This window comes from Mus musculus, chromosome 15, assembly GCF_000001635.26.
Source record: "Mus musculus strain C57BL/6J chromosome 15, GRCm38.p6 C57BL/6J".
Lineage (NCBI taxonomy): Eukaryota > Metazoa > Chordata > Mammalia > Rodentia > Muridae > Mus > Mus musculus.
Window position 1 is genome coordinate 76,101,488 of NC_000081.6, and position 27,623 is coordinate 76,129,110.

At 54.6% G+C, this 27,623-nt stretch overlaps 2 protein-coding genes and 1 long non-coding RNA gene across 4 annotated transcripts; 1 reads left to right on the forward strand and 2 right to left on the reverse strand.

Moving 5' to 3' along the window:
• Positions 1-18,708, reverse strand: Eppk1 (epiplakin 1; the record flags this gene model as incomplete). Its single annotated transcript, NM_144848.2, is given in 3 exon segments — positions 1-2,114; positions 2,118-11,238; positions 17,622-18,708. Coding segments are annotated over 2 exon segments (10,374 nt in total), but the record flags the coding sequence as incomplete, so codon positions are not given.
• Positions 16,572-17,661, forward strand: Gm52196. 2 transcript variants are annotated; one of them, XR_003951574.1, is made up of 3 exons: positions 16,572-16,762; positions 17,085-17,209; positions 17,290-17,661. It is a non-coding gene; the product is annotated as a predicted gene, 52196 (long non-coding RNA). The 2 variants fall into 2 exon arrangements; XR_003951573.1 differs by having other exon boundaries at positions 16,577-16,762; positions 17,338-17,661.
• BC024139 (cDNA sequence BC024139) lies at positions 18,030-25,069 on the reverse strand. Its single transcript, NM_001142968.1, has 16 exons — positions 25,027-25,069; positions 24,545-24,866; positions 24,348-24,470; positions 23,960-24,078; positions 23,728-23,878; positions 23,575-23,659; positions 23,086-23,294; positions 22,810-22,927; positions 22,472-22,644; positions 20,119-20,261; positions 19,937-20,039; positions 19,383-19,676; positions 18,972-19,196; positions 18,767-18,851; positions 18,516-18,649; positions 18,030-18,342 (listed from the first exon to the last, which is right to left on the reverse strand). Exons 2-16 carry the CDS (start codon positions 24,815-24,817, stop codon positions 18,259-18,261), a joined length of 2,319 nt encoding a protein of 772 aa, NP_001136440.1. The 5' UTR covers positions 24,818-24,866; positions 25,027-25,069; the 3' UTR covers positions 18,030-18,258.
• Between the last annotated feature and the right edge of the window lie 2,554 nt (positions 25,070-27,623).

Genomic DNA, 27,623 nt, shown 5'->3' on the forward strand with positions numbered 1-27,623 from the left:
AAGAGCGGAAAATTCATTTATTATCAAAAGACATGAAGACACGAAAAGTTGTAATACCCTGAGTTGTAATACACCGACCTGTGGGATGTCTCAGAGGTACATGGAGAAAAGATGAGCGACATTATTCCTAACACAGAGGGCAAATCAAGACACACCATGTACAAAGTGGCCATGAATTGAAAATCTTTGAAGATCTTGGCCAAGCATGGTGCTTTATGCTTGCAATCCCAGTGCTTGGGAAACCAATAGAAAAGATTGCCATTCACTCTGAGACTGGTGTACACTACAAGGTGAAGGATTGCTGTGCTCAATTCAAAGACCACTTCCTTGGCTGAGCAGCGATGGCACATGCCCTTAATCCCAGTCCTCCAGAGGAGGAAGCAGATGAATCTCTGAGAATGACACCAGACTGTTCAACAGAGTGAGTACCAGGACAATCAAAGCTGTAGCAGAGAAACCCTGTCTCAGAAAAAACAAAAAACAAAAAACAAAAAAAACAAAAAACAAAAAAAAACCAACAAAACAAAAACAAAAGGCTCCCTCTGACCTCATGTTGCAAGAACAGAAAACAGTCATAAGAATCAACATAAGAAAATTTTAGAGGAGGAAAAAAAAAAAAAAACAAGGAGAAAAGCGGGAGAACAGGTACAGGACACAAAATTACCAATCAGAAGCAGGCAGGGAAAGGGAAAAGAACATAACCTACCCTGAAAAACAGGAGCTGAAAGGAGAGAGGGAATTTAAGGATCAGAGTCAGGGTTTATGAGAATGCAGAGGTACCTTCCATAAAGTCTCAGAACCTTACAAAAAGAAAATCAGCCCTTAGAGAGGGAGAGAAACAATAATCCCGTCTCAGGGTCAATTGTAGCTCTCTGCAGAAGCTGTAGGTAAGTGAGGTTCTCATGAGTGTTGGGATCAAAGAAGCCCTTGGTGTCGTCACCAGGGTCTGCCAAAATGCTGTTCATCTCTTGATCAAAGTAGCCACGCTGGTAGGCCACGTCCACGGGCACACGGTGGCTGTGCACAGGATCGATGACGCCACCTGTGGCAATCTGGGCTTCCAGCAGTCGAATACCATGGTTCTTAACAATGAGGTCCCTCTGCATGGCCTGGAAGAGGGAGATCTGGTCCCCGGTGTAGGGGTCCGTGTACCCGGTGACCGCACGCTCAGCAGACAGCAGCTTCTCTTGGATCTCGCCTCCCACCACGCCTGCAGCCACGGCCTCCTCCACAGACAGTCTGCGGTTGTTCACTGGGTCGATGATGAAGCCTGTGGCTGCCTGAGCCTCCAGCAGCACCAGGGCTGTGCCTGGCCTCAGGACTCCCTTCCACATGGCCTGATAGATGCTCATCTTCTCCTGGCGCCCAGGCTCTCCCTGGACGGGCACCAGGACGCCCGCTATGCAGCTGGAGCCCCCCAGGTAGCGCTTGACGGAGTCCATCTCTGTCACCTCATGAATGGTCTTGGTGCCCTGTGCCAGTTCTCGCATGGTGTCCCGGTCCAGGATGCCAGAGGTACACAACTCAGATGCGGACACCTGTCGCCTCAGGCCGGGGAAAGACACCTTGCTGAGCCGTTCTTCTGTCTCCTCGATGATTTGGGTGAGGAGGGAAACGAGTTCCATTACCCCCAGCTTGCCAGCCAAGTGCTGGGCAAGGAGCTCCTCCCGGCGGGTCTCACTCAGGTAGGAGGAGAACAGGACTTTCCACACAGAAACTTGCTGGTCCCGGAACTGCCCACGGTGTACCTGCATGGTGGTGGCACGCAGAGTCTGCTCCTGTTGCTGCCTGGCACTCTCGGAGCTGTCCTGAGCATCTCCCTCGTCTGGGGAGGTCCCTGAGCCTCTGGCCCCAGTGTCCTGTTGCTTAAGAGAGGCGTCTCTCGGCTTTGGCTTGGACTCCTGTGTCTCCTCAGCCTCCTCAATAATGGTGGTCAGTCTCCTCTTCAGCATGGGCAGAGTCAGCGACCCAGAGCTGAACTGGGCCAGCAGCTCCTTCCGGGTGTCCCTGCTCACATAGTTGGATGTCAGAATGTCCCACACTGGGACCTCGTGGCCCCGGAGATGACCCCGTTTTACTTCCATGGTGGCCTTGCCCAGGGCTCCTTGTGGATCCTCACGTGGGCTCCCATCCTTGGCTCGGGCCAGCAGTGAGGTGAGTGTGGTGGTCACGTCATGAACGGTGAGCCCACCTGCCTGGTAGCGACGCAGCAGGTCCTGGCGCAGACTCTCAGGCACCTCTCGGTAGAAGAGAAGCTCCCAGACAGAGATGCTCTGGCCCTGGAAGTCGCCCGTGCCTGGGGTCACACGGGCTTCACGCAGGGCCCGTCTCAGCTCCTCGCTCAGGTGGTGCACACTGGAGCCCTTTCCAGCCAGCTGCAGCATGTAGAAGCCAGTCTCTGGGTCGCGCACACAGCGGCGCAGCAGCTGTAGGTAAGTGAGGTTCTCGTGAGTGTTGGGGTCAAAGAAGCCCTTGGTGTCGTCACCAGGGTCCGCCAAAATGCTGTTCATGTCTTCATCAAAGTAGCCACGCTGGTAGGCCACGTCCACGGGCACACGGTGGCTGTGCACAGGGTCGATGACGCCACCCGTGGCAATCTGGGCTTCCAACAAACGAATGCCATGGTCTCTCACAATGAGGTCCCTCTGCATGGCCTGGAAGAGGGAGATCTGGTCCCCGGTGTAGGGGTCCGTGTACCCGGTGACCGCACGCTCAGCAGACAGCAGCTTCTCTTGGATCTCGCCTCCCACCACGCCTGCAGCCACGGCCTCCTCCACAGACAGTCTGCGGTTGTTCACTGGGTCGATGATGAAGCCTGTGGCTGCCTGAGCCTCCAGCAGCACCAGGGCTGTGCCTGGCCTCAGGACTCCCTTCCACATGGCCTGATAGATGCTCATCTTCTCCTGGCGCCCAGGCTCTCCCTGGACGGGCACCAGGACGCCCGCTATGCAGCTGGAGCCCCCCAGGTAGCGCTTGACGGAGTCCATCTCTGTCACCTCATGAATGGTCTTGGTGCCCTGTGCCAGTTCTCGCATGGTGTCCCGGTCCAGGATGCCAGAGGTACACAACTCAGATGCGGACACCTGTCGCCTCAGGCCGGGGAAAGACACCTTGCTGAGCCGTTCTTCTGTCTCCTCGATGATTTGGGTGAGGAGGGAAACGAGTTCCATTACCCCCAGCTTGCCAGCCAAGTGCTGGGCAAGGAGCTCCTCCCGGCGGGTCTCACTCAGGTAGGAGGAGAACAGGACTTTCCACACAGAAACTTGCTGGTCCCGGAACTGCCCACGGTGTACCTGCATGGTGGTGGCACGCAGAGTCTGCTCCTGTTGCTGCCTGGCACTCTCGGAGCTGTCCTGAGCATCTCCCTCGTCTGGGGAGGTCCCTGAGCCTCTGGCCCCAGTGTCCTGTTGCTTAAGAGAGGCGTCTCTCGGCTTTGGCTTGGACTCCTGTGTCTCCTCAGCCTCCTCAATAATGGTGGTCAGTCTCCTCTTCAGCATGGGCAGAGTCAGCGACCCAGAGCTGAACTGGGCCAGCAGCTCCTTCCGGGTGTCCCTGCTCACATAGTTGGATGTCAGAATGTCCCACACTGGGACCTCGTGGCCCCGGAGATGACCCCGTTTTACTTCCATGGTGGCCTTGCCCAGGGCTCCTTGTGGATCCCCACGTGGGCTCCCATCCTTGGCTCGGGCCAGCAGTGAGGTGAGTGTGGTGGTCACGTCATGAACGGTGAGCCCACCTGCCTGGTAGCAACGCAGCAGGTCCTGGCGCAGACTCTCAGGCACCTCTCGGTAGAAGAGAAGCTCCCAGACAGAGATGCTCTGGCCCTGGAAGTCGCCCGTGCCTGGGGTCACACGGGCTTCACGCAGGGCCCGTCTCAGCTCCTCGCTCAGGTGGTGCACACTGGAGCCCTTTCCAGCCAGCTGCAGCATGTAGAAGCCAGTCTCTGGGTCGCGCACACAGCGGCGCAGCAGCTGTAGGTAAGTGAGGTTCTCGTGAGTGTTGGGGTCAAAGAAGCCCTTGGTGTCGTCACCAGGGTCCGCCAAAATGCTGTTCATGTCTTCATCAAAGTAGCCACGCTGGTAGGCCACGTCCACGGGCACACGGTGGCTGTGCACAGGATCGATGACGCCACCCGTGGCAATCTGGGCTTCCAACAAACGAATGCCATGGTCTCTCACAATGAGGTCCCTCTGCATGGCCTGGAAGAGGGAGATCTGGTCCCCGGTGTAGGGGTCCGTGTACCCGGTGACCGCACGCTCAGCAGACAGCAGCTTCTCTTGGATCTCGCCTCCCACCACGCCTGCAGCCACGGCCTCCTCCACAGACAGTCTGCGGTTGTTCACTGGGTCGATGATGAAGCCTGTGGCTGCCTGAGCCTCCAGCAGCACCAGGGCTGTGCCTGGCCTCAGGACTCCCTTCCACATGGCCTGATAGATGCTCATCTTCTCCTGGCGCCCAGGCTCTCCCTGGACGGGCACCAGGACCCCCGCTATGCAGCTGGTTCCCTTGAGGTATCTCTTCACGTCTTCCTTTCGTTCAATCTGATCTACTGTGGTTCTCCCTTCTTCCAGGTCCTCCAGAGTCTGTTTTGTGATGACCTCTGACCTCAGCAGTTCCTCAGCTGTGACCTGAGTTCTTAATCCTCGGAACCAGAGTTGCCTGCTTCTCCTTTCCTTGTCTGCAATCATTTGTAGGATGAGCTCTACCACCTTCTGCAGTGCCCGGGTTGTGTCCTCTTTGTATAGTCTAACTAGTTCCATCTTCTTCTCTTCAGACACATACTCTGAGTTCAGCAGTTCCCACACAGATCGCCTCTGGCCTCTGTACCTCCCCACAGTCACTTCCACCTGTTCTGCCTCCAGGGCCCTTTTGGTGGCCTCATCAACATATTCTATGTCCTTTTTGTCCTTGACCACTGGGAACAGAGCCCAGCCTGACTTCTCTTCCCGCTGGCACCGGTCCTGCAGCTCCTGGTATGTGACCTTTTCTTGTGTGTTGGGATCCACAAACCTTTTCCTCATGTGCTTTTGGTCAGCAATGAGAACAAGGCTGTCGTCACACATACAGCCCCGCTGGCAGGCTGTATCCAGAGGGACCCGATGGTGGTGCCGAGGGTCAATGACCCCACCCGTGGCCACCTGCACCTCCAGCAACCTCAGTGCCTCCTCCCTTCCGACTAACTTCCTCTCCATGGCCTGGTAGAGTGGGATAGTCTCCCCTGTGGCTGGGTCTTTGTAGCCCTTTGCTGCCATCTCTGCATTCACAAGTCTCTCTCTCAGGTCTTCACCCACCAGCCCAGCTGCTATGGCCTCATCCACACACAGCCTCTGGTTGGTGCAAGGGTCCATTAGGTACCCAGTGGCAGCCTGTGCCTCCAGCATCTGAGCTGCAAACCCTGCGGGGATGAGCTCTTCCCTGCTGGCCTCGTAGAAGCTCATGACCTTCTGGGTTAGGGGTGCTATCACTCCAGCGATGTAATTGCTGCCCTCCAGGTAGACACGTACATCCTCCAGCCAGCGGAGGTCCTGGAACCCTCTATCCCCACTGCGGAGTGCATCCAGGGTCTTCTTGTTAAGGATCCCGGAGTTGAACAGTTCTGCAGCTGTCACGTCGCCATGGATACCCGGCACCTTGAATATTTGACTTTGCTTCTCTGTTTCTTCCACGGTCGAGGTAATCACCTCCAGCAGATTCTCCAGGCCTATGTTCTGGGCTCTGTACTCCCGCAAAAGCTTTCTCCTCCTTCCTTCGGTAAAATACTGGGAAGATAACAGGTCCCACACAGACACCGTCTGGCCTGCAAACTTCCCTACATACATTTTCACAGTTCTGGATGTCAGAGCTTGCCTTGTGGCTTCATCAATGTATGTGTAGGTTTCTCCTTTCTTTACAATTTCCAACATATACAGGCCAGTCTCAGGGTCCTCCACACAGCGCTCTAGCAGCTGCAGGTAAGTGAGGTTCTCATGGGTGTTGGGGTCAAAGAAGCCCTTGGTGTCATCGCTTGGGTCAGACAAGATGCGGTTCATCTCCTCATTGAAGTAGCCACGTTGGTAGGCCACGTCCACAGGCACACGGTGGCTGTGCACAGGGTCAATGATACCACCTGTGGCGATCTGGGCCTCCAGTAGACGGATGCCATGGTCCCTGACAATAAGGTCCCTCTGCATGGCCTGAAAGAGGGAGATCTGTTCTCCCGTGTAAGGGTCTGTATAGCCGGTGACAGCCCGCTCGGCTGATAACAGCTTCATGTAGGTTTCCTTCCCAAACATCCCTGCCTGGAACGCTTGCTCTACAGTTAGCTTCCGGTTTTCCACGGGGTCAATGATGAAACCAGTGGCTGCCTGTGCCTCCAGCAGCACCAGGGCTGTGCCTGGCCTCAGAATGTGCCTTCTCAAGGCCTCTGGGATACTCATCTTCTCTTTTGTATCCTGAATAAGGACCCCAGCAATGAAGTTGCCTCCTTCCAGGGACCTCCTCACACTATCCATCTCTGTCACTTCCTGGACCGTCCTCTTCCCCTGATTGAGCTCATCCAGTGTCTGCTTGGTGATCAGCTGGGACCTAAACAAGTCCCCAGCTGAAACCTGCTTCCGGAGCCCTTTGAAGGTGGCCTGCGAGGGCTGCTTCTCTGCAGCTTCCACCAGGGTGGTGAGCATACCGATGACCTGTCGCAGAGCGGCAGCCCTCCCGGAACAACAAAGTGCCACCAGCTCCCTCCGCTTCTCAGCCCCAACATACTCAGAGTGTAGCAGGTCCCAGAGTGACACACTGTGCCCTTGGAACCTCCCCATGTTGATGGGCACCTTCATAGCCCTCAGTGCCACCGCAGTATGGTCATCCACTTCAAGCACAGTGCCCTGGGGCAGGGGCAGCAGCCACAAGCCAGTGTCGGCATCCAGCACACAGAGTTCCCTGAGCTGCTGGTATGTCACCTTCTCACGGGAGTTGGGGTCAAAAAAGAGTTTGTTTTCCTTCCCAGTGGCGGTCAGCACTCGGCTTGTCTGCTCGTCCAGGAGACCAAGCTTGTAGGCCACTTCCTGGGGCAGGTGCACTCCATGGACGGGGTCCACAACACCCCCTGTGGCCAGCTGGACTTGCAGGAGAGGAAAGGCCTCACTTTGGGTTACAAGCCCCTTCTCCATGGCCTGCCACAGAGAAAGGGAACCTCCTGAAAAGGGGTCTGAGTACCCTGTCACAGCCTTTTCAACCTGCCTCAGATGTTCACTCTGCTCCATGCCCACCAGGCCAGCCTTCACTGCACCCTCCACTGACAATCTCTGGTTGGTTAGCGGATTGACGAGGAAGCCAGATGCCACCTGGGCCTCCAGCAGCTGCTGGCCCAGACCTGTGGGCAGGAGGCCATCTCTTACAGCCTGGGCAATGCTCAACTTGGTCCCCGAGGGCTGGAGCAGCACCCCGGCCACACAGCCCGTACCCCAGAGGCAGACCTTCACCGTAGGCTGTTTGGCTACCTCATCGGGAGACTGCATGCCCTGTGCCAGTGCTTCCAGCGTCTCTTGGGTGATAATACCAGCATCTCGTAGCCAAGTGGCAGGGACCTCGCCCCGTGGGCCTGGCACAGTGATGCGGGCCCGGGCCAGGAGTTTCGCTGAGTGCACCCAGCTGCGCACAGTGTTCTGTAGCTGTGGCACAGAAATCTTCCCAACCTTCACATCCTCGAGGTAGCCGCGGCGCTGTTCCTCGGTAAAGTGGCAAGAGGTGAGCAAGTCCCAGAGCGACAAACCGTCTTCAGTGCCAGCTGATGCTTGCAGGGTCTCCTGGATCTGTGTGTCAGTGGGGACGTTGGGGGCATCTTCTGTCAGGGGCAGGAGGTGAAGCCCAGAGGCTTTGTCCTGGAGACAGTGTTCCAGAAGCTGGGCATAGCTGGTGTGCCCCCGGCCATCGGGTGTGGGAAAGGTCTCAGGAGATCTGGACAAGGCCGCCTCCATCTCTCGATCAATGCAGCCACGCTGGACTGCCACAGGCATGGGGAGGTGGAGGTGGGTTGTGGGATCAACGACCCCTCCTGTGGACACCTGTGCCTCTAGTAGGCGGGTCGCCTGCTCCACGGGGACGAGGCCCTTCTTCATGGCCCTGAACAGGGACACCTTTTTTCCAGAAAAGGGGTCTCTGTAGCCAGTGATAGAATGTTCTGCTCGCTTCAACTTGCCATATACTTCTGCTCCCACAACTCCCCGGCACACGGCCTCATCTACTGACAGGGTCTCCATACTGCAGGGGTCAGTGATAGTTCCAGTGGCTGCCTGGGCCTCCAGCAAGGCCAAAGCTGTACTAGGTGGCAGCAGCTTCTGCTTCATGGCCTGGTAGAGACTGATTCGCTGGTTGGAGGGCTTTAGCAGCACACCACCCACAGTGCCTGAGCCCCGAAGGTACCTGTGAACATCACCCACCTGAAGGAGGGCATCTGGGCTGATCGTCCCTGTCAGCACCTGGTCCAGGAGCTCCTGGTTGATGATGTGGGCCTCTAGAAGCTGGTAGGCAGTGACCTGGCCCTGTAGGGCAGGCAGTGTGATGTCTGTCCACCTCCTCATCTCTTTCTCCAGCAGCTGAGTGACCTGCTCCAGTGTGATCTTGCGCTGCCGATAACGTTGCAGGAGCTGCCTCCTCCGGTCCTCTGTGAAATATTCAGAGTTAACCAGCTCCCACGCAGAAACTCTCTGCCCCCGGAACCGTCCATATTTCACGGAGAGCAGTAGCTTCTGGAAGGCCTGCCGAGTGGAGCTATCCACCAGCTGGGGTCGTGTACTACTGAGGGGCAGGAGGTGCAGGCCTGTCTCGGAGTCATGTACACAGCGCTCCAGGAGCTGCAGGTAAGTGAGATTTTCATGCGTGTTGGGGTCAAAGAAGCCCTTGGTGTCATCAGAAGGGTCCAGCAGGATAGAGTTCAGAATCTGATCAAAGTAGCCACGTTGGTAGGCCACGTCCACGGGCACACGGTGGCTGTGCACGGGGTCAATGACACCACCTGTGGCGATCTGGGCCTCCAGCAGGCGAATGCCGTGGTCTCTCACAATGAGGTCCCTCTGCATGGCCTGGAAGAGGGAGATCTGCTCCCCAGAGTAGGGGTCCGTGTAGCCAGTCACGGCATGTTCTGCAGAGAGCAACTTGGCATATACATCGGGCCCAATGACACCAGCCCTCAGTGCCTCCTCCACAGAGTATCTCTTGTTCTCTTTTGGGTCAATGATAAAGCCTGTGGCAGCCTGGGCCTCAAGCAAGATCAGGGCAGTACCAGGCCTGAGGAGCCCCTTGCTACGGGCCTCATAGATACTGAGTCGTTCCTGGGAGTCAGGAAGCAAAAGGCCTGCAATACTGCCTGTGCCCTGCAGGTACCTCTGCACGGAGTCCAGGCTGCCCACATCTTGGGCTGAGGTCTGTCCACGTTCCAACTGCTCAAACAGGTCCTGATTGATTATCTCAGCTTTCAACAACTCTCCTGGTGTCACGGTGTCCCTCAACCCAGCAAAGGTGACTTTGGCAGTTGCGGCAGCCTGCTCAACAATGTTCTTCAGCTCAGCTGCCAGCTCCTCCACGGACAGAGCCCCTTCCTGGTGCCGCTGGGCAAGCATTGCCCTCTTCTTAACGGGCACTGACTCAGAAAAGAGCAGTTCCCAGAGGGAGACAGGCCTGCCCTGGTACCTCCCTACAGAGATGGAGGTTGTAGCCTTGCTCAAGGCCTGTCGAGTACAGTGATCAATAAATGTGGGTCCCTGGGGCTCATTTGCGTGGGACATTCCAGGGAGAGGCAGGAAGGCAAGCCCTGTCTCTGGGTCAGTAACAGAGAGGGCCAGCAGCTGTTCATAGCCAAGACGATCGTGTGTGGTAGGATCTGAAAAGCCCATTGCCTGAGAGAGACGTTGCCGAGTCTCTTCGTCCAGACAGCCAAAGCGCAGGGCAGCCTCCAGGGGCAGCCGGAATCTGCGAGCTGGGCATATAAGCCCACCTGTAGCTAGCTGGGCATCTAGGAGACGCAGAGCCAGTGGCTGGTCCACAAGTCCCTTCTTCATAGCCTGGAAAACGGGGATTCGGGAGCTGCTAAAGGGGTCATAATACCCAGTTACTGCCTGTTCTGCAACCAGGAGCTGCTCATGAAGTTCTGGGCCAACCAGGCCAGCCTTGACTGCCTCTTCCACCCAAAGACGCTGGCCTGTGGTTGGGTGCACAAGGGTGCGGGTGGCAGCCTGAGCCTCTAAGAGTTGTAGTGCAATACCCTTTGAGACCAAGTGTTCAACTGTAGCCTGGAAAAAGCTCTTCTTGTGACCTCCAGGCAACAGGACAACCCCCGCTAACCCTCCAGTGCCTTCCAGATAACGTCGCACCTCGGGACGTGTGCCCACGTCTGACACCACCAGCATGCCCTCCTGCAGGTCTCGGACCATCTCTTCATTTAGTACTCCCGCCTCCAGCAGCATTGACGCACTGGCTGCTCCAGCCAGGGTGTGGAAAGTGGTCTTTAAGGGCAATAGGGGCAGCCCTGAGCTGGGGTCTTGCACACACCTACCCAACAGCACAGAGTATGGCAGCTGCTCCAGCGTGTTGGGGTCAGAAAAACCAGGGGTACCCATACTGGGCTCTGACTCCACCAGGCTGAGCCATGTCTCCTTATCCAAAAGGCCCTGCTGGCAGGCTAGCTCTGGGGCTACTTGCACACCCTGGGTTGGGTCCACCAGGCCCCCAGTAGCTAGCTGGGCCTCTAGCAATCTCCACCCCAGGGTCCTGTCTACAACTTCTTTCTTGATGGCCTGGAAGAGGGACAGCTTTTCACCCCCATAGGGGTCGGGATAGCCAGTAACTGCACGTTCAGCAGCCAGTAATTTCTCCTTAAGCTCCAATCCCACTAGACCCCGCCTTAGGGCCTCAGACACAGGAAGAAGCTGGCCCTGGGCAAGGTCCACGAGGCCCCCAGTGGCTGCCTGGGCCTCAAGCAAAGTCAGTCCAAGCCCAGTGGGCAGGAGGCCCTGCTTTATAGCAGCATAGATGCTCTGGGTCTGCCCCGAGGCCTCCACATATACCCCAGCAATACTTCTGGCTGTGGTAGGTAGGGCAGCTTCTGCTTGGGGCCTTGAAGGAGTGCTGGCTCCCAATTGGTTCTTCTTGATTTTAGGGACAATGAACTTCTCAGTTCCATTGGCAACTACGACATCATGAGGAGGGGCCTGGCCGTTCATCGTGGACAGCTGGTGGCACAGAACTTGCTTAAGGTCTGCTTGTGTCCTGTAGGGGACAGAAAGAGCCAGTCAGTCCTGGGGGTCAGACACAGGTCCTTCTAAGTTGCCCGAGTTCTGAGCAGCCACAGAGGTTCATGGTAGCCAAGAGCCCTCCAAAAGCACAAACAAACTTCATTGTTGGGGGAGAAGGTCCTGACCTGCAAGTCCCTTCAAGAGGAATTAAGACAGGCTGCCCTGGTGTTGCATGACCTAAATCCCAGCACAAGGAAGAGAGAGGCAGGCAGAGCTCTGTGAGTTTGAGGCCAGCCTGGTCTACAGAGCAAGTTCCAGGACAGCCAGGGATGTTACACAGAGAAACCCTGCTCAAAAATACAAAAACAAAACAAAACAAACAAAGACAAAACTAATTAAAAAAGAAAAAAACATGCAAGAGAGCCTGAGCACACTTTTGAGTCTTCAGCCACACCAGAAGAGGGCATCGGATCCCGTTACAGATGGTTGTGAGGCACCATGTGGTTGCTGGGAATTGAACTCAGGAAGAACAGACAGTGCTCTTAACCACTGAGCTATCTCTCCAGCCCCGCTGTGCACACGCTTTTGAGACAAGACTGTGCCCTACTTTAAGTTACACTACATTGTACCAAACAGTGTCTTTTGTTTGTTTGTTTGTTTGTTTGTTTGTTTGTTTTTTCAGGCTATGCCTTGCCCTAGGAGACTCCATTTTACAACTTGTCTTTTGCCATTTTGAGGGAAGTAGATGGCAGGCCCTGGGTGGATCCACAAACAGCACCATCTGCCAGGCACCAGGCACAGCACGGACTGAAATAACTTACTCCTGGGAGTAGAAAGGAAGCCACCATATATATATATATATATATATACCAGCATGGACTGAGACTGCAGGTGCGCGTGGGTATAGTAGAACCGTCTCAGGGAAACCAGACCCAAGAATTTATCAGACATGCTGGTCTAAAAAAAGGGTCTACCTCCCTTACCTGGGTCCCATAAAGTGACATACAAACAAACAAACATACCTAACTCCGTCCTTCCATCCCCCAATTCCCAGACACCTGGTATGTGCATGGGGGACCAGCAAGCAGAGGCTTCCTCAACTGTTGCTGCAGTGTTAGCTTGACTCTATCCTCTGCTGCTGATATGCTCTACTTGACTCCATGCCCATCCATCTTTCTGTCCCTCTGGACCTGGGCCTGTCATTTCCTCTTCTTGGACTCTGCTTTGACCTTTCACCTCTCACCTTGCAGGTAGACTCTACAGCTTGGCTGCCAAACCCTGACTGCGAGAGCTCCCTCCCGACACTGGTCTTACTTGCGATCAGCGCAGCCTCTCAGAACTCCGAGGGCTCTCTTTGGTCCAGCCGCAGCCTCTTTAACTTGTATGCATCCTCTAAACCACATGTAAACATATAACATACATAAAGAGATCGACTGTGCGCTGTGTGATAAGTGAGAAAAGCTGCTTTAGTAATTAAGATTGGAATAAACGAACTTGTCTTCACCGTAGCTGGATTACCGGAGTAGGTGGGACTAGATGGCAAGTGCTTGCTTGCGCTTTGAAACTGCTGAGCCCTAAGAATTTGTTGCCATTCAATACATTCTGACAGTGCAGAAAGACATAAACATGTCTGTCCACATTTCTAGCATAGTACACTCATTAACACATAGGGACCAGAGGCCAGCAAGGAGCTCTCAAGTCTCCCTGTGGAGCACATCTGGCTTCTATTTCAAGCATCCAGGATTCCAGTGCATAGGGCTTGGGGCCTTCCTGAGCACCCGTCTTCCCAGGCCTGCCTTATTTAGACGCAGATGTGTGTTAGGCCTTCATGCCTGCCTGGGTTCTTGGTCACCTAGCTGCAGGCTTCTATCCAGGAGTGGAGCTTTTGAGCTGGGCTGAACTGATTGCCCAGAAAGGCAACTCAAAGTCCTAACCTGCAGGACACAGCTGTGACCTTATTTGGAAGCAGGATTTCTGTGACTGTAACTAAGATGAGATCACCCTGAAGCCCTGCTGGCCCAGATCCAGTGCACCTGGCCTCTCCTAGGTGGTGGCAGACTTGCTCAAAGAGAAGACAACAGCCCTGTGGCCCGAGTCTGCACACTGTGTCCTCTTCTTAGCCCACAGCCTCAGCATTGCCAGAACATTCTCTCTGCCCACAAGTTCATTAAGGGTTCCTCCTAGCATGAACTCTGGGAGGCGCCTGCCTGCCCCTCCCCAACACACATTTGCACAGTGGAACTTAGCAGACAGACTTTGAATCTGTGTGCCCAATGAATCCAGAGATTCTTGGCCTGTTCCCCTAGATTGCTAAAACCTATGTCCTGAGCCAGCCAGTCCTGGTGTCATCCTTCGAATACAGATCACCTTGTGCTCTTACACTTCTCTCTCTCTCTCTCTCTCTCTCTCTCTCTCTCTCTCTCTCTCTCTCTCTCTCTCTCTCCTTGGTTTTCTGAGACATGGCTTCTCTGTGTAGCTGTGTAGCTCTGGCTATCCTGGAATTCATTCTGTAGACCAGCCACCTGCCTCTGCCTCCCGAGTGTTGGGACTAAAGGCGTGCACACAACCAGTCTGTTCTTAAAGGCGCGTCAGTGGGGATAGCTGCCTGCTGGATGTCTACTGGTCTACCTCACGCCCATCTAAGCCCTTGTGGTCTTGCCGTGGCACCTCAGAGTTCATCCTGTCATCTCTCAGCCAGACTTCCTGTGGCCCTGGCTTCTGCATCATGTACATAGGAGTCCCCCACATCACCACCTTTAAGGCTCCACCCTAATGCGATACCACATGCAGAATGTGGAGGACAGGTAAATGGGAGCGAGCTTGGCTCGATGGGCAGCATGGCCAAGGCAGGTGCATAACCTATTCTGTGGATGATAAGTCGGGCTTTGGCATCACATGATCTGGTAGAATAGACACTGAGCAGTTAGAATCTGACAGGTACCTGGATAGGGTCAGCAGTGTCCACCACCAACCTGCAACAGAGCAGGCAGAGCCCAAGATGCCAGCATCAGGGCCACCACTCAGCTCTTCAAGGGTGGGAATATGCTCTTGGGGTACAGGGTGGGGCATGGGGAAAAAGTATAAGACACAAGATGGAAGGGTTAAGGGCACAAAAGACTGAGAGTGACCAGTTGGACAGCTGTGAGGGAAGGCTCAGTCAGTTAGGTTGGTTAGGGACCGCAAACCAGAACAGTGAATCTCAACATGGAGTAGAACCCATTGGCCAGGATGAATCCCAAGTCAGGGTGGTCAGGGCTTAACTTAGGGGAGAATGTCTTCATTAGTACATCCCAAACTCTCAAAGCCCTTAATGCCCCTGTATCTTTGGATGTTCCTCCTTATAGTCAGCCTGCCTCCTGCAGGGTCCAACGATTGTCTCCCACAGCTCAGCCTAGTGGCCCAAAAGGAAGTCAGGAACCAACCCAAGAGGGTGGCAGGGGCCAGGCATCAAGTTGGCCAGGGAGAAGAGCTCCCAGAACAAGAGGACAGTCAGAGCATGGTGGTAAGGACCCTTGGAAACATAAACTAGTCTGATTCTGGAGCCTGTGAAAGGCTGTGATTCTCTAAGGAAGGCAGCCAGGCATGGACAGTTTGCTTGTGACTCCCAGGCTAGTCTGGACTTATTCATTAGATTGCAGGCCCTGGGTAGGGCCCACAGACACAGTAGTAGAATCCAGGTTCTAGTGACAACTTGAGGAGCCAGAGGAGGGTAGCCAAATGGGACTAGCCACACAGAGTTCCAAAAAGAATTAGTAGAGCAGGTAACCCTAGAAGAGGTGACAGGGCTATTGACAGACCTACGTGTGAACAAGAACCCAAGTCAAGTGCCTGGGGTGCAGGTGCCACTCAGCCTCCAACTCCTTGGCAAGAATGGACCTTAAGTGAAACAGGTCCATGAGAGGAAGCTAAGGCAGGCCAACCCTCCTGGAGAAGAGCTCTGGTCAGCCACTCATTGACCATGCCTCGGCAGTGACATGGGCCAGTTCCTAGAGCCTGAGAGTGACTGGTGTCCTGCATCAGCTTGGTGAGGCCACAGAGCTTCTTTATGGTTGTCTCGTGTCTTTAGGAAGAATGACCTAAGGAGTTCCTTGGCTGTGGAGAGGGAGGTGTTTACTGTGGGAAAGCCAAGAGGTCAGTGAACCTGACCAGGGCCCCTTTCATTGCCTAAACATAAGTGGCTGTCACATGGGGTGTGGGACACTGGCTAAAGGCACAGCCTAGACTTCTGTGTCCAGGTGACACCCTGCAGTCTGAGCACCATCTCTAGGACATAGTATTCTAAAGCATGGATTTCCCATAGTGCTGGGTCCCAGAAGAGCTACTCAGGCCCAGGAAACCAATGCCTAGAAGCAGTTGCCTATATACAGGGAGAGTGAGTTCCAGGGTCCATAGAAAAACACTTGTGAGGGCAGACCTGACTGGTGGGGTTAGGGGGGGAATAGGAGGGAGGGAAGTGGCCACTACACCATGATGTAGTGGTCCTCATAGCCATGTGGTAAATGAAAATGTACAGCTACTCTGGCCAAATAGAAGACTCCCAGGGAGGGGGGGTCTGGTCACGCCCCAGTGACCCCAGTCATCAGTGTGTACTGAGTCAGTGTTTTGTTTTGTTTTGTTTTTTTCTAGAACACTGGCTGAGATAACAGACACCCAGTCCCAAAAGCCACTCTAATAGGGGCAGGTCCATCCCCCAGACCTTCTTTTTCCTGTACTTCCTCAAGTAGGCACTCAATGGTATCCTAGAGACTGCATCTGAGTTCTGCCCAGACTTGCCTATTTTCAGGCACAAGTTAGACAGCATGGCAGACCAGCCTCTCTACCAACCTGCCTTCTGTCCCTTCTATGCAGTCTCTAAGACCACCTCTAATCACTCATTCTGGGCTCTGCTTCTCAGCATTGCTTTGGGTACCTTTGCTGCCTACTTAAAAGCATTGAGTTGGGGGGAAAATCATGCATGGCAGTGCCCACAACAGGGCAGAACACAGAGGAGAGGCCCGTGGGTGGTGGAGGCTGGTGTCCCCTGAAATATGGGTAGATGAGGGTGGGGAATCCAGGGCAAGCAGTTCACTGCCCAGAAAAGGTGGAACACAGAGCCTTGGAATGACAGTTGGGACAGAGCCCTGCCAGAAGGACATGCTCTTGAGTGGCTCCTGACCTGGACATGGACAGCCAGCCCTGACAAGCATGCTTTGTACGGAAAGGCAAGGCCTAAGTGAGAAGTCAACACAAACTTTAAGCAAGCAGGCTCAGGTTTCCCGAACAAAGAAGAGATTCAGGGTGGGAAGCCACTGACAGCGATCCAGAGAGCAGGGACTCTGGGGAAGGGGTGGGGCCGAGAGAAGGAGTCCCAGTGTGTAAGATGCTGGCCTGTGGTTACCAGCCACTCCCTGTTGGCTTGTGGGTGACCTTGGGCCTAGTATGACTCTCCCCGGGCCCCGCCTCTTCCCAGGAGGATAGAAGAGGAGACAGTTGGCATCCGTGTTGGTTGTCTGGGAAGACAACCAGACACATGGATCAAGAAGTCAGGGTGTCCGAGGGGTACAGAGAGCTCCATCAAGGTGAGCAGGAGACCCAGGTAGTGTTGATAAAGGTAAAAAATCAGGGTCCTGGGCTTTGGGGCAGCAGCATAAGTAAGTCATGAAGGGGCTGGGGAAGGTAGGCAGCACATATTCCCCAGGCAAAGAGTTACGAGAGATGAAGCTCTCCCTGTCTCCCTTGAAGCCCACCACAGGATTCCCTAGGTGCCAAGAGGAAAGAGAGTCAGGACTTCTGGGGTATCGAACACCCTTTGTCACCACACTGAAGGGTGGGTCCCTCACCCCAGGCAGGGACAAGGATGGGCACAAGGGTCCGCTACAACTGTTGCTTGCTCTGTGCTAGATCAGAACAGAACTGGGAAGCCAGGCACATGGAGCCCAGCGCACATGGAGACTGAAAATCTGGCCTTTGCCCCCACTGAAACCAGCATCAAGAAGGGCCCCAGGAGTCAGTGACCTCGTGCCAAGGTTGGCATGATAAGCAAGTGGGGGTAGGGACGCAGCCCTGCCCCCCGACCCTCCCCCCACCCCGTCCTCTTCTTCCCAAGGATCTTGATACCACCCAAGGGCTATATCCCTATGGCTGCTCACCCTAGATGGACAAGGATTACAGCACCTGCAGGGCCAAACAGCACACCACACATCTGCTAGAAACCAACCCACACCCTCGCGAGACCGCACAGCAGCCTGGCAGGGTCCTCAGTTTCCCGAACGATCCCAAGACTCAGGGGCCTCCCACCTCCCATCTGAGCTCAGATGACCCAGGTAAATGGGGCCCAGAACGGTCCCGCAGCCCCTCACTAAGTCCGCCTGGGGCCGCTGGCCTCTGGTTCCCACAGCTTTTCAGTTTCGGTTCTCCAAACTGCCCTCATTTCCTCACCTGTCGTGACAAGGCTGGCGCGGTCCTCTGTCTCTCCGCTCCCTCCACGCCGGGAGCCCCGCGCCACAAGCATTTAAATCGGCATGGCCCCTCCCTATGTTGACCCAAGTCCCTTCCCCATTGAGGGCGGTAGGCGGGGCTGAAAGCCAGGTTGGGCACCCCACAGGACAGGTGGAGTGGGCAGGTGAACACAAACTAAAGCATGGGGCAGGGCTACCTCTGAGCAACTCAAGCTGGGAGAGGCTGTTGAGTTGCAAAGTCCCTCCTTTCCTCCCTCCCTCCCTCCCTCCCTACTACAAGTCATTGAAAAAGAATGCGGGCCTGCTCTGGGTTGGGAGTGGAGAGCAACATGGGCTCTGTGGCTTTTGAATGAAGTTTGCAAGGGAAATGAAGACCCACCAAAGAGAGTTTCAGTTCCCCAAACTCCTCTTTATTGCTGAGAGTGAGAGACATGCCGGGACAGTGGCGGTGCACGCCTTTAATCCCAGCACCTGGGAGGCAGAGGCAGGCAGATTTCTGAGTTCGAGGCCAGCCTGGTGAGAGACCCAACCCCACTCTGTGTGCTCCAAGCTCCTGCTCAGTCCCTGAGCATGCTCTGCCACGGTTTCCTGTCCCTATCTTCTGGATCTTGGAGTCTTCACAGCTCCTCAGTGGACTGCTCTGAGGTTTTGACCTTGTAGGAGCTGGAGTCTCTGCGGTCTTTGACAATTGGCAGCCCTGTCTGCAAGGGGTGGCCAGGCTTCATCTCACCATTCAGCTCCCTGACATTTCCCACCCCCCTGGGGCTCAAATAAGTTCCTCAGTCCATCTGAAGGACCCAGCATCAGGAGAACCTAGCATCAGGAGGACCTAGCATCAGGAGGACCTAGCTCTGAAGCCCATCCCAGCTCTCACCTTCAGAGACAGGGGTCTGTTAGTGCCCATTTGGTTGGAGGTCCAGAGCCTCAGGGTGATGACCTCAGGGGCTGGCACACTAGGAGTCCAGCACAGGAACCTTTCGTGGATCTTCTGGCTGGTTCTCCCCTTTGCTGCTCAGAGATCCCATGTCGCTAGGCCAAAGCAGATGGCACACCTCTCCTGCCCATCCACCACCACCACCACCACACCCTGATGACTTACATGTCCTGTCCTACCCCAGCTCTCACCTCTGACTGGGTCATTTTTGACCAGAAATTCATCCAAAGCTGCCCAACCACCTCCAACACGAACCATCATGGCTCCTCGAGCTGCCTATGGAGCCAGAGGTGGGGGGAGTGGGGTTATGACACCAAGCCTTCAATACAGGGGTTGGGGCAGTTCCTGGGGCTCTGTCCTCCCCACCGTTACAGGCCCACACTCACACCTGCTTACCAAGGCTCCCTGGACCTTGGGCCTGCCTCTGGCCCCTGATGCACTTGACCCTTCTGGGTTTCTTGCTCTGACCACGCTATTGGGCTGTTTCTGGCCACTGGAGAGCCCTGGCTTGAATGTGATGGAGACCTTGTGGAGAGGCCCACGTCTCCCCCAGTTATAGCTAGGCCAGCCTTGTCCCACGCTGTCCTGCTCCTCAGTTGACAGGAAGCTATCTGCAGGATCCTACTGGGAAATGTTTCAATGCTGCCTGTGGCTTCGGGTACAAAGCACACCCCAGACCACTTTATTTTATGACCAAGTCAATACAGATAGTGTCTTTACAAGACCCTGGTGTATGTTGGCTCCTTGCTGGGAGGTAAGACCAAGTCCTTTTCATGTGCCCAGATCTATGGATCTATCTGCCCTTACCTGTACCTGGTGGCCCTGTTCCAGCCGTTCCCACTGGTCCCTTTTGTCCTCGCTCCTCTTGCTATGCTCTGGCTTCCTAAGACTCCAGTTCTCCATGACCTCTGACCACCATGGCCTCCAGCTCAGTTCTTTTGGAATCTTCCCCAGGAGGCAAGCCTTAGCTCTACTCGCCAGATCCCCAGGCGGCTCCTGGTCAAGACTCATCAAAGCCAGTATCTCCCTTGGGGCTCGAGTCCAGTACTTTGGGGTGAGGGCCGGAGGCATCTCCTCTAACAAGCTGTGGGCTTGTACCACCTATGCATTAGGGGGAAATGTTAGGGAACTTGGAGGACCCCATGCCAAAATTGCCCACCACTTCACCACCTCTCTTGAGCCAACGTCCTCATCCCCCAGAGCCTCTTAGAAGTTCTGCCCAGCACTTTAGGCCTTCCAGCACCTCCAAATGGTCTTACAGAGGGTGTGGCTCAAGGACAGATGTGTCCAGTATCAATAGGCTAACCCTGGATTGCTACACAGTTACAGTACAGGCCAGAGCCTCTGGCCACTGGTCCCACCTTGATCCCCAAGGGTTCCGCTTGGCTCAGTCTATGGGGGCACAAGACCAACTTCTCTACAAGGTGGCCCACAAGCAGCAGCACCCCTTCCAGGGTGTGTATCCTGGAGAAGAGATGAACAGCCATGAGCAGGGTAGAGGGCCAGTGTGAGTGGGGTGGGAGCAGCTGGTGAGCAGGCTCACCTCTCGCAGGAGGGGCTAGACATGGCAGCCCGGCAGCCCTGCAGGTCCATCAGCAGGCCCAAGTGGCAGGTGCTCCCATAGTCAGCAGCTCCTCTCCTTCCTAGCCATGACACTGCCAGGGTTTGCTGTTCCCACAGGAACTCCTGCCGTCAGAGTAGCCTGATGTACTATCGGTTTTCAGAGCGGGAAAAGTTGAAGGGCAAAGTCTTTTTGCCTCCGTGGGTCTCAGATCTTGAGCCCTCTCCCTTACTCTGTTCATCTAGTGCCTTGCACTGTTCATCACCTTAGCAAGAGGACCACACATGCTGGCCCAGTCCTTCTACCCCTAGGCCTCTTCAGTGTAGGGAGGGCAGCCACACCCCACATTGTGCTGATGCTCAGAGCAAGGTGAAGAAAGCCAGCAAGGTCCTCCCTGTGGTTGAATTGTATCCACCATCACCACCGCCCGTTCCCATGATGAAGTGCCAGCCTTAGAGAGAGGCAGTTGCATGTATAACTAGCAGTTATACATGTGATCACAGTGGAATGTAGGCATCGATGTGACTGCTGCCCTTAAAAAAGATGGGGGTTCCCCAACAACTGGAGCAGGGACTGTCCTGTTCCCCTAAGACTGCCTTGTCCGGTCTTAGTGGGTGAGGATGCGCCTAGTCCTGCAGTGACTTGATGTGTTAGGGTGGGTTGATTCAGGAGGGGCCTCCTCTTTCTCAGAGGAGAAGGGGAAGGGGGGCTAGATGAGGAGGGACCTAGAGGAGGAGGGGGGAGATGTAAAGTGAATAAATAAATAGATTAAGGGGGGAAAGAAGGGGGATTTGGGGACTGGGAAGATAGCTCAGCTGGTAAAGTATTTACTGAAAAGCGTAAGAGTATGAGTTTGATCCCCTAGCATCTATGTAAAAAACAAACAAGGAAAACAAATTAGTATGTGGTAATCCCAACACTGGAAGGGCAGAGGCAAGATTCCAAATAAGAACTTCAGGTTCAGGGAGAGAGACTCTGACTCATAAAACGAGGTGGAGGGCCAGAGAGATAGCTCAGCGGTTAGGAGCACTTGCTGCTCTTGCAGAGGGCCCAGTTCAATTTCCAGTACTTAGGCTGGGCAACTCACAACTGCCTAGAACTTCAGCTGCAGTGGATCTGGTACTCTCCTCTGGTCTCTGGGGGGTGTCCACATGTATGTGTGCTCACAAGTGACACACACAATTAAGAACAAAATAAATATATATTATATAGTTATATAATATATGTAAATTTTACATTATATATAAATATGTGATATAATTATATATGTGTATGTGTATATATATATGTATATATATATATATATATGTATATGTATATGGAGGAGAATGCTGGAGGAAGACACTAGATGCACTAGATGTCAACTGCTGGCCTCCACATAGGTATGCACAAACACACACACACACATAAACACACACATACAGAAGGGGACACAGAATGCACCGAGTGCTCAGGAAGATGACGTCGTCCACAGCAAGGGCCAACCAAACCCCTCCCTACCGCTCTCAGGAGCCAGCCTTGTCCATTTCACACTTTTAACCCTCAGAGCTTTGAGGAGTCAGTATGTAACCAGAGTTTGGACTTCCCGGTTGGTGACAGCCGGGTCCAGCGGCTGACCACCAGAGTCCCAAGAATGAGTAAGGAATCTGAGAATCAGGGAAGGAACCTACTAGACCTTCTAGGCAGACAGCAAACCTCAAGAAAGGTGTCCTGCACCCCAGCCACACCAATGTTATAGAAAAGGGGGCCACACGGAGGCCCACTCTTGCCTCTTTGTTACAATAAACACTGGACAGCCCCAAACTGTGCATCATAAGCGAGTAAATTTCTTTCTATCTTGGTCCTTACATAGTTTCTTTCCAGCTGTTGCATAAATAGAGCTCATTCATAGCAATGTTTTCACCTTAATTAAGAACCCTATTTGCTAGAAAAGGCATGTAGATACATCAGCTCTTACCCCTACCCACACAGCCTGGAGGCTCAACAGTACTGTCCAAGGAGGAGCTATCCTTGCCTAACTGTTAGGGATGGGCTGATCTTAAACCCTGACCTCACTGGGAGAGCTATGACCTTAAATGGGGATTTGAGGCTGTCTGAAGCTGGGAGCAGAGCCATGAAGTCGTCACTAGCGATCCCTCTAGCTGGCTCCAATGCCCACGCCCCTTCCCCGATAATATCATATTATCTTCATTCCCAGAGTCCTCTCACTCAGTTCCTCCTACCAGCAAACAACAGCTCAGCCTTGGAGTACTCTAGTTGTCCAGTGTCCCCATGGTCACCCCTCTTCCCAAGAGACTCTTGACAAGACCTTCCTCTCCCAAGTTTTTCAAGATACCTGTAAACTTGGGTTCCAGTCCCTCTCAGGCTTTAGCTTCTCAATGGCTGCCTGATCTGCCAGGCCACATGAGATCTGCACAGCTGGCTCCCATATGGCCTTCGGCCCAAAGTCTTGTTCTCGAGTCTCTAACCAGTGCCCTTCCAGGGGCTTCGTATCGGCCTGAAGCATGGCTAGGGAGAGATGTGACCACCTGAGAGCCAGCCTTAGCAAGATCTTAACACTCACCCCAACCCTTGGCTTCTTGAACACAGGAAGGCACCCTTCCTGCCCTAGAGCTTAGTCCTATCCCCGGGCCTGGCAGAAACGTCCCAAGTGTCCCCAAGGCCCTGGTGTACCTGATGAGAGACTCTGTTCCCAGATGGTCACTGCGGGTGCTGCTACCTGACTAGAAGTCTCTGCCCACTGAGCCAGCTGCTCAAGTCGTTCTGCTAACTGGACGAGCTGGACACTCAGCTACGGGAGGAAACAAGCGCTGTTATAGACAGCCCTGGCTCAGGACAGAAAGTACTATGTACTCCCAGCAACTCTAGCTCCCTGGTATGGTCTCCTCAGAGGACATGAGGTTGGCTGGAGGTATTTCTTCTACCTGGAGTCAAGGGAGGTACAACCACCTGCTTCAGATCCTTGAGCTGTGGAGGTGTTGAGGCAGAGCCTTCCAGTTCAAGCTGGGCCTCCAGGCCTGCCGGTGGTAAGGGCTTGGAGGACTCTGTCCTTTGAGCAAATAGTAGCTTCTGCCGGGCACAGGTGGCTTGTGATTCAGTCAGCTTGACACGCTCCTGGAACTGATTCAGCTGCTGTCGTACAAGCCGAGCTTGATCACCTGCAGCCAGAGGCAAGAGGCCAGGGAGGAAATGCTGACATGGAAGGAGAACCAGCAGCAGGGATGAGAACACTCGAAGGGGCCTTGGGAACCATTAACCAAGACAAAGACATGGAGGCCTTGAACTCGGGGCCTAGGCCCTGTACCTGGGAAATGGCACAGATGTGGTTCCCCTGAGCTAAGGGTAGGCTTTTCAGTGGGCTTCAAAATATGAGCCCTCAGCACTTCTTGCCTGGGGTGGCTGTGCACCTGAGTGATGACAGGGCTGAGGTCCACTTACTACTGAGAAGCTCTGCCAGCCTCTGGCCGGTCTGCAAAACCCTTTCCAGGTCCCTGGTGCTTGCCACAACCCCCTCACACACCTCCTGTGAACAAACACAAGGCACTGAGCCTGTGACACCCCACAGACTCCCACACCAAGCCTGGGCCATACCTGGAGGTACGGCAACGACTCCTCAAGGCCCTTGGGCCCCAGCCACAACTCAGCCAGCAGCTGTTCACTCGAGCTCAGCCGCACCAGCAGAGCCTTGCAGGCTGTTTCAAAGCTCTGTGCTGCCGGAACAAGCTGTTCCAGGAGCCTCCACCTTGGGGCAAAAGATGGAGGAGCTGTCAGTGGTGCCCTTTCCTGCCCTAGGACCCTCACAGTCCCCCATCTGTGGCTTCACCTGGTTTCTGCCTGCTGTACCAGTCGGTGCCATTGTGTGCACAGCTCTGATGGGCTCCCGGCCTCTCGTAATCTTGGCTCCACATGTGGCGCACGCTCCCTTAGCAGCCGCAAGAGGAGCTGTCAGACATGAGGTGTGTGTGGGGTGGGGGCTTATGCAGGGTTCTGGGGTCCCTGCCCATTCTCTCACCACTGCCCTGCCCCCCTTTTTAATCAAGGAGAATCACTGGCCAAAGAAACATTGGCAGCTACATGTATTCAACTTACTCTGGGGGAGGGGCAGATCTATTGTATTTAAGCACAGGGTATTCACTATTATTTGCCAGTGGCTTGGTGGGGGCTCATAGAACAAAGTGCCCCCCACCTGTCCCTATCCCCTGGCCCCATACCTCCTGTTCCCGCAGCTGAGAAGCAGCCAATGTGGCATCTGCAGCCAAAGGTCCTTGTGAAGCCTGCAGTTCCCCCATGCCATCCAGCCAGCTGCGCAGTGTGTCCAGGGCTGCTAGAGGCGCCTACAAGAAGATTGGACTCACCTCATCTGGCCTCTGCTCGAGCTCCCCACACTCCAGAGCGGGTCCTGCCTCACCTGGACTGGCTGCCCTCTTGGCTTGCAGGGCGCCATCTCCACAGCTTCTGTCACTACTGTCTCTGTCACCACCGTCTCTGTGACCTCTGTCACCTGGACAGCACGGGAGCCCCACCAGGCCCAGGGGATCCCAGACGGAAGCGGGCTGCGAGGAGCTTCAGATCTTGGAGAGAGATCCCCTCGGGTTCTGGGGCTGGTGTGAGTCCTGGGGCTGAGGCGCGAGCGGTTCCTCCTCCCCCCAAGGCAACCAAGCCTTGAAGCAGGGTTTCCCATCCTGGATGCTGAGCAGGTTGCAGGAGTGTCCAGGACAGTGAGAGCAGCCCTACAAAGGCAGAGGGTCCAAATCAGGACCAGGGGATCCACAGGACCACCTACCCCCAAGCCTTGCATAGGCTGGTGCTGGACCTGGGATTGGGTAGACTGCCTGGCCTAGGGGACTGGAGGGAACAGCTTTCACCTCTGTCTAGCCCTGTACATCCTACCTTCCTTCCTTCAAGCCACTGCTCCACCAGCCCCAGACAGTCTGGCCCCAGCACTTTTCTTCCTCCCGTTTCCTAGGAAACCCTGTACCCATCCTCAGACATGTGGGTGGGGGAAGGGCTGCAAAGGGGAAGGGGCTTCTAGCTGGAGTTTCTGGCCCCTCCCCACACAGTTCCTGTACGTGTGTGTGTGTGTGTGTGTGTGTGTGTGTGTGTGTGGTTCAGGGAGCTCACTTCCCACCCAAGCCCCAAACAGGCCACTCACATGGCCGTAGGGCTGAGCTCCCTTTGGGTTAGGAGGCCAAAGAAAGGGAGCTGCTATCATGGGTGTCAGGTTTGCCCTGGGGATGACTAGGAATTATGGGAAATGAGAGTCAGGGGAAGGGGGACATCCACATACACTTTAGGAGGGATTGGAGAGTCATGGGAATGAATTTCCCACAGCCATATGGTCCCCAGGGAGTCCTGGACTACACCCTCTTCCAGTCACATGGCCACTCCACGGGACTCAGACAACCCTTACCCAAGACTTCCTGGCACCCTAGGCTGGTCTGCTCTGTTTCCAGGAACCTCTTACTTGCCACACAGTCCCCCCACCTGAGCCTGGCATGACATGAACTAACCCTTCCTCTAGCCTGGAATCCCCACTAGGTAGAAGAGCAGGAGGGCACGGATGATGCTTAGAAGGGGAGGGGGTCGAGCGTCCATCAGGAATGGTGTATTCATGGACTACGGATTCTAGCTCATCCATTCTCCCTTTACCTAATTGTCATTGATTCTTCATACCAAGGAGTGAAATTTGTGCTCATCAGAGAAACTAAAAGCCCTCGCTTGCCCGTGGCCATGCTGGTCCCAGGCCTTCCCTCACTGCTGACAGAGGTGACTTGGGAGTCCCTGGGGCCTAAAGCTAGCCCTGCCCCATCCATCCACCTCAAGCCTGTGACCACCCACCATCACCACCTCCACCACCCCACCCCACCCCGAGACCTGCCCCTGCCTGGTTCATCTTTGTCATGAGTTTGTGTTGCTGTTACCTTGGGAACATTCCATGGAAAATGTTGGGTGAGGTGGGCAGGCCGACAGGCCAGGGCAAGCCACAGACGCACTGTGGGTGGATGGCTGGTGGACGCCTCTCCCACGAGGGCTTGTCTGTCTCACACCCTAGGACGGCCCACCCTATCCTACCTGCTCTCTTTTCTCAGCCCCCACCCCAGGCCAAGCACCAAGTGTGTGAATTCCTGGGGGAAGCTTCAGTGGGCTGGAGGGGTGTGTCCCAGCACAAACCTGTCCATACCTGGCATGCAAACCTCACCCCATCCCATCTACCCTTCTTCTTTAAGGGACCATGGAGTTCCTGAGAACAGCTGCCCCATCCAGTCTCTGGGCCTTATCCCAGATAGGCTGCTTAGTCTGGAATGCCTTTCTCCCTTCTTTGCACGTATCCATGGGCCTCTGGACCTAAGAGGGACTAGGGGAGCCCCTACCTCCGACATCTTGCCTCTGGTTTGTTTTGCTGCCCAAGGCAGAACCAGGTCACCTTTCTGTGCAAGCCTCCCTCTCCCTGCCCATGGCCGGGATAAGAGAGGCCCAAGTCTGGAGAGGCCTATCTGGTGCAACCTCCACCTTTCTCAAATTTGCAAGGTCAGGGTCCTTTGTTGAGCTTGGACCTCCTGGACTAAGGTGGACATCTTCCCCAGCAGGACCCTCTCTGGCCCTGTCAACCCTACTCTGTTTCAAAGGCTCTTATAGTTACACTCCATAGAGCCTGGCAGTTTAGTGGCCGTATGTCCTCCTTTGTACATGAGGTTCTGGAATTACAGCCAGTGAGTAGTGGATGACCAGGAAGGAGCTGTTCGGATCACACTCCTGACCACCCAAGCAAGGACAGCTGGCTCACAAGAGCCTACACGTGTGTAACTTGGAGCCTCTCCTTGGCACTGGCCTGGGTCCTCACATGGACCCCTCCCTGTACACTGAGAACACAGCACCCCGATGAAGTGGAAACTTCTAGATCTTTGATGATTTACTGGGGTACACAGGTGAAAGGATGTCTTGCTAAAGCAAACGCGTGAAAGACTGTTTTCCTGAAGCAGACACAGCTGAGGGATGTTTGGATATAGCAAACACACATGAAAGGGGGCTTGAAGGCGTATAAATATGACCCCCACAGACAGTAGGAGACAAGCATTGAGCTTTGGTTTGTTCTGCCTCGCTATTCTTTGCTAAAGACGCACATGTGATGGTTCACCTTATATAGCATTGTTGAGCTCAACTTGTGACATCTCTGACACTGAGAGAAACTCGCCCAAGAACTTCTTGTGAGGTTCCTGCGGCAACTTGCTGCTTCAGCGGCTACACTTCAGGTCGGCTGGTGACCCTGGCTGTTTCTTTAGGATTGAATGACAGCTTCCTGGTGTCTGCTTGCTGAAAGGACTGGACTGTAGCTGCTGGTCCATACCTGGTGTCTGTCTGCCTAGAGGACGGGTCTGCAGCTGCTGAATCATCTTTGGTGTTTGCTACAGGACTGAACTGCTGCCCAAGAAGATCAAGTTCTCCCCCAAAGAACTATTGCTGAACAGGTCCACTTCCTCCATATCCTA

Coding starts and splice junctions, on each gene's coding strand:
- BC024139 (NM_001142968.1), bottom strand. CDS start 24,817: ATGGGAAACCCTGCTTCAAGGCTTGGTTGCCTTGGGGGGAGGAGGAAC. Junction 24,471..24,544: donor CAAGAGGGCAGCCAGTCCAG/GTGAGGCAGGAC, acceptor ATCTTCTTGTAG/GCGCCTCTAGCAGCCCTGGA. Junction 23,660..23,727: donor AGTCGTTGCCGTACCTCCAG/GTATGGCCCAGG, acceptor GTTTGTTCACAG/GAGGTGTGTGAGGGGGTTGT.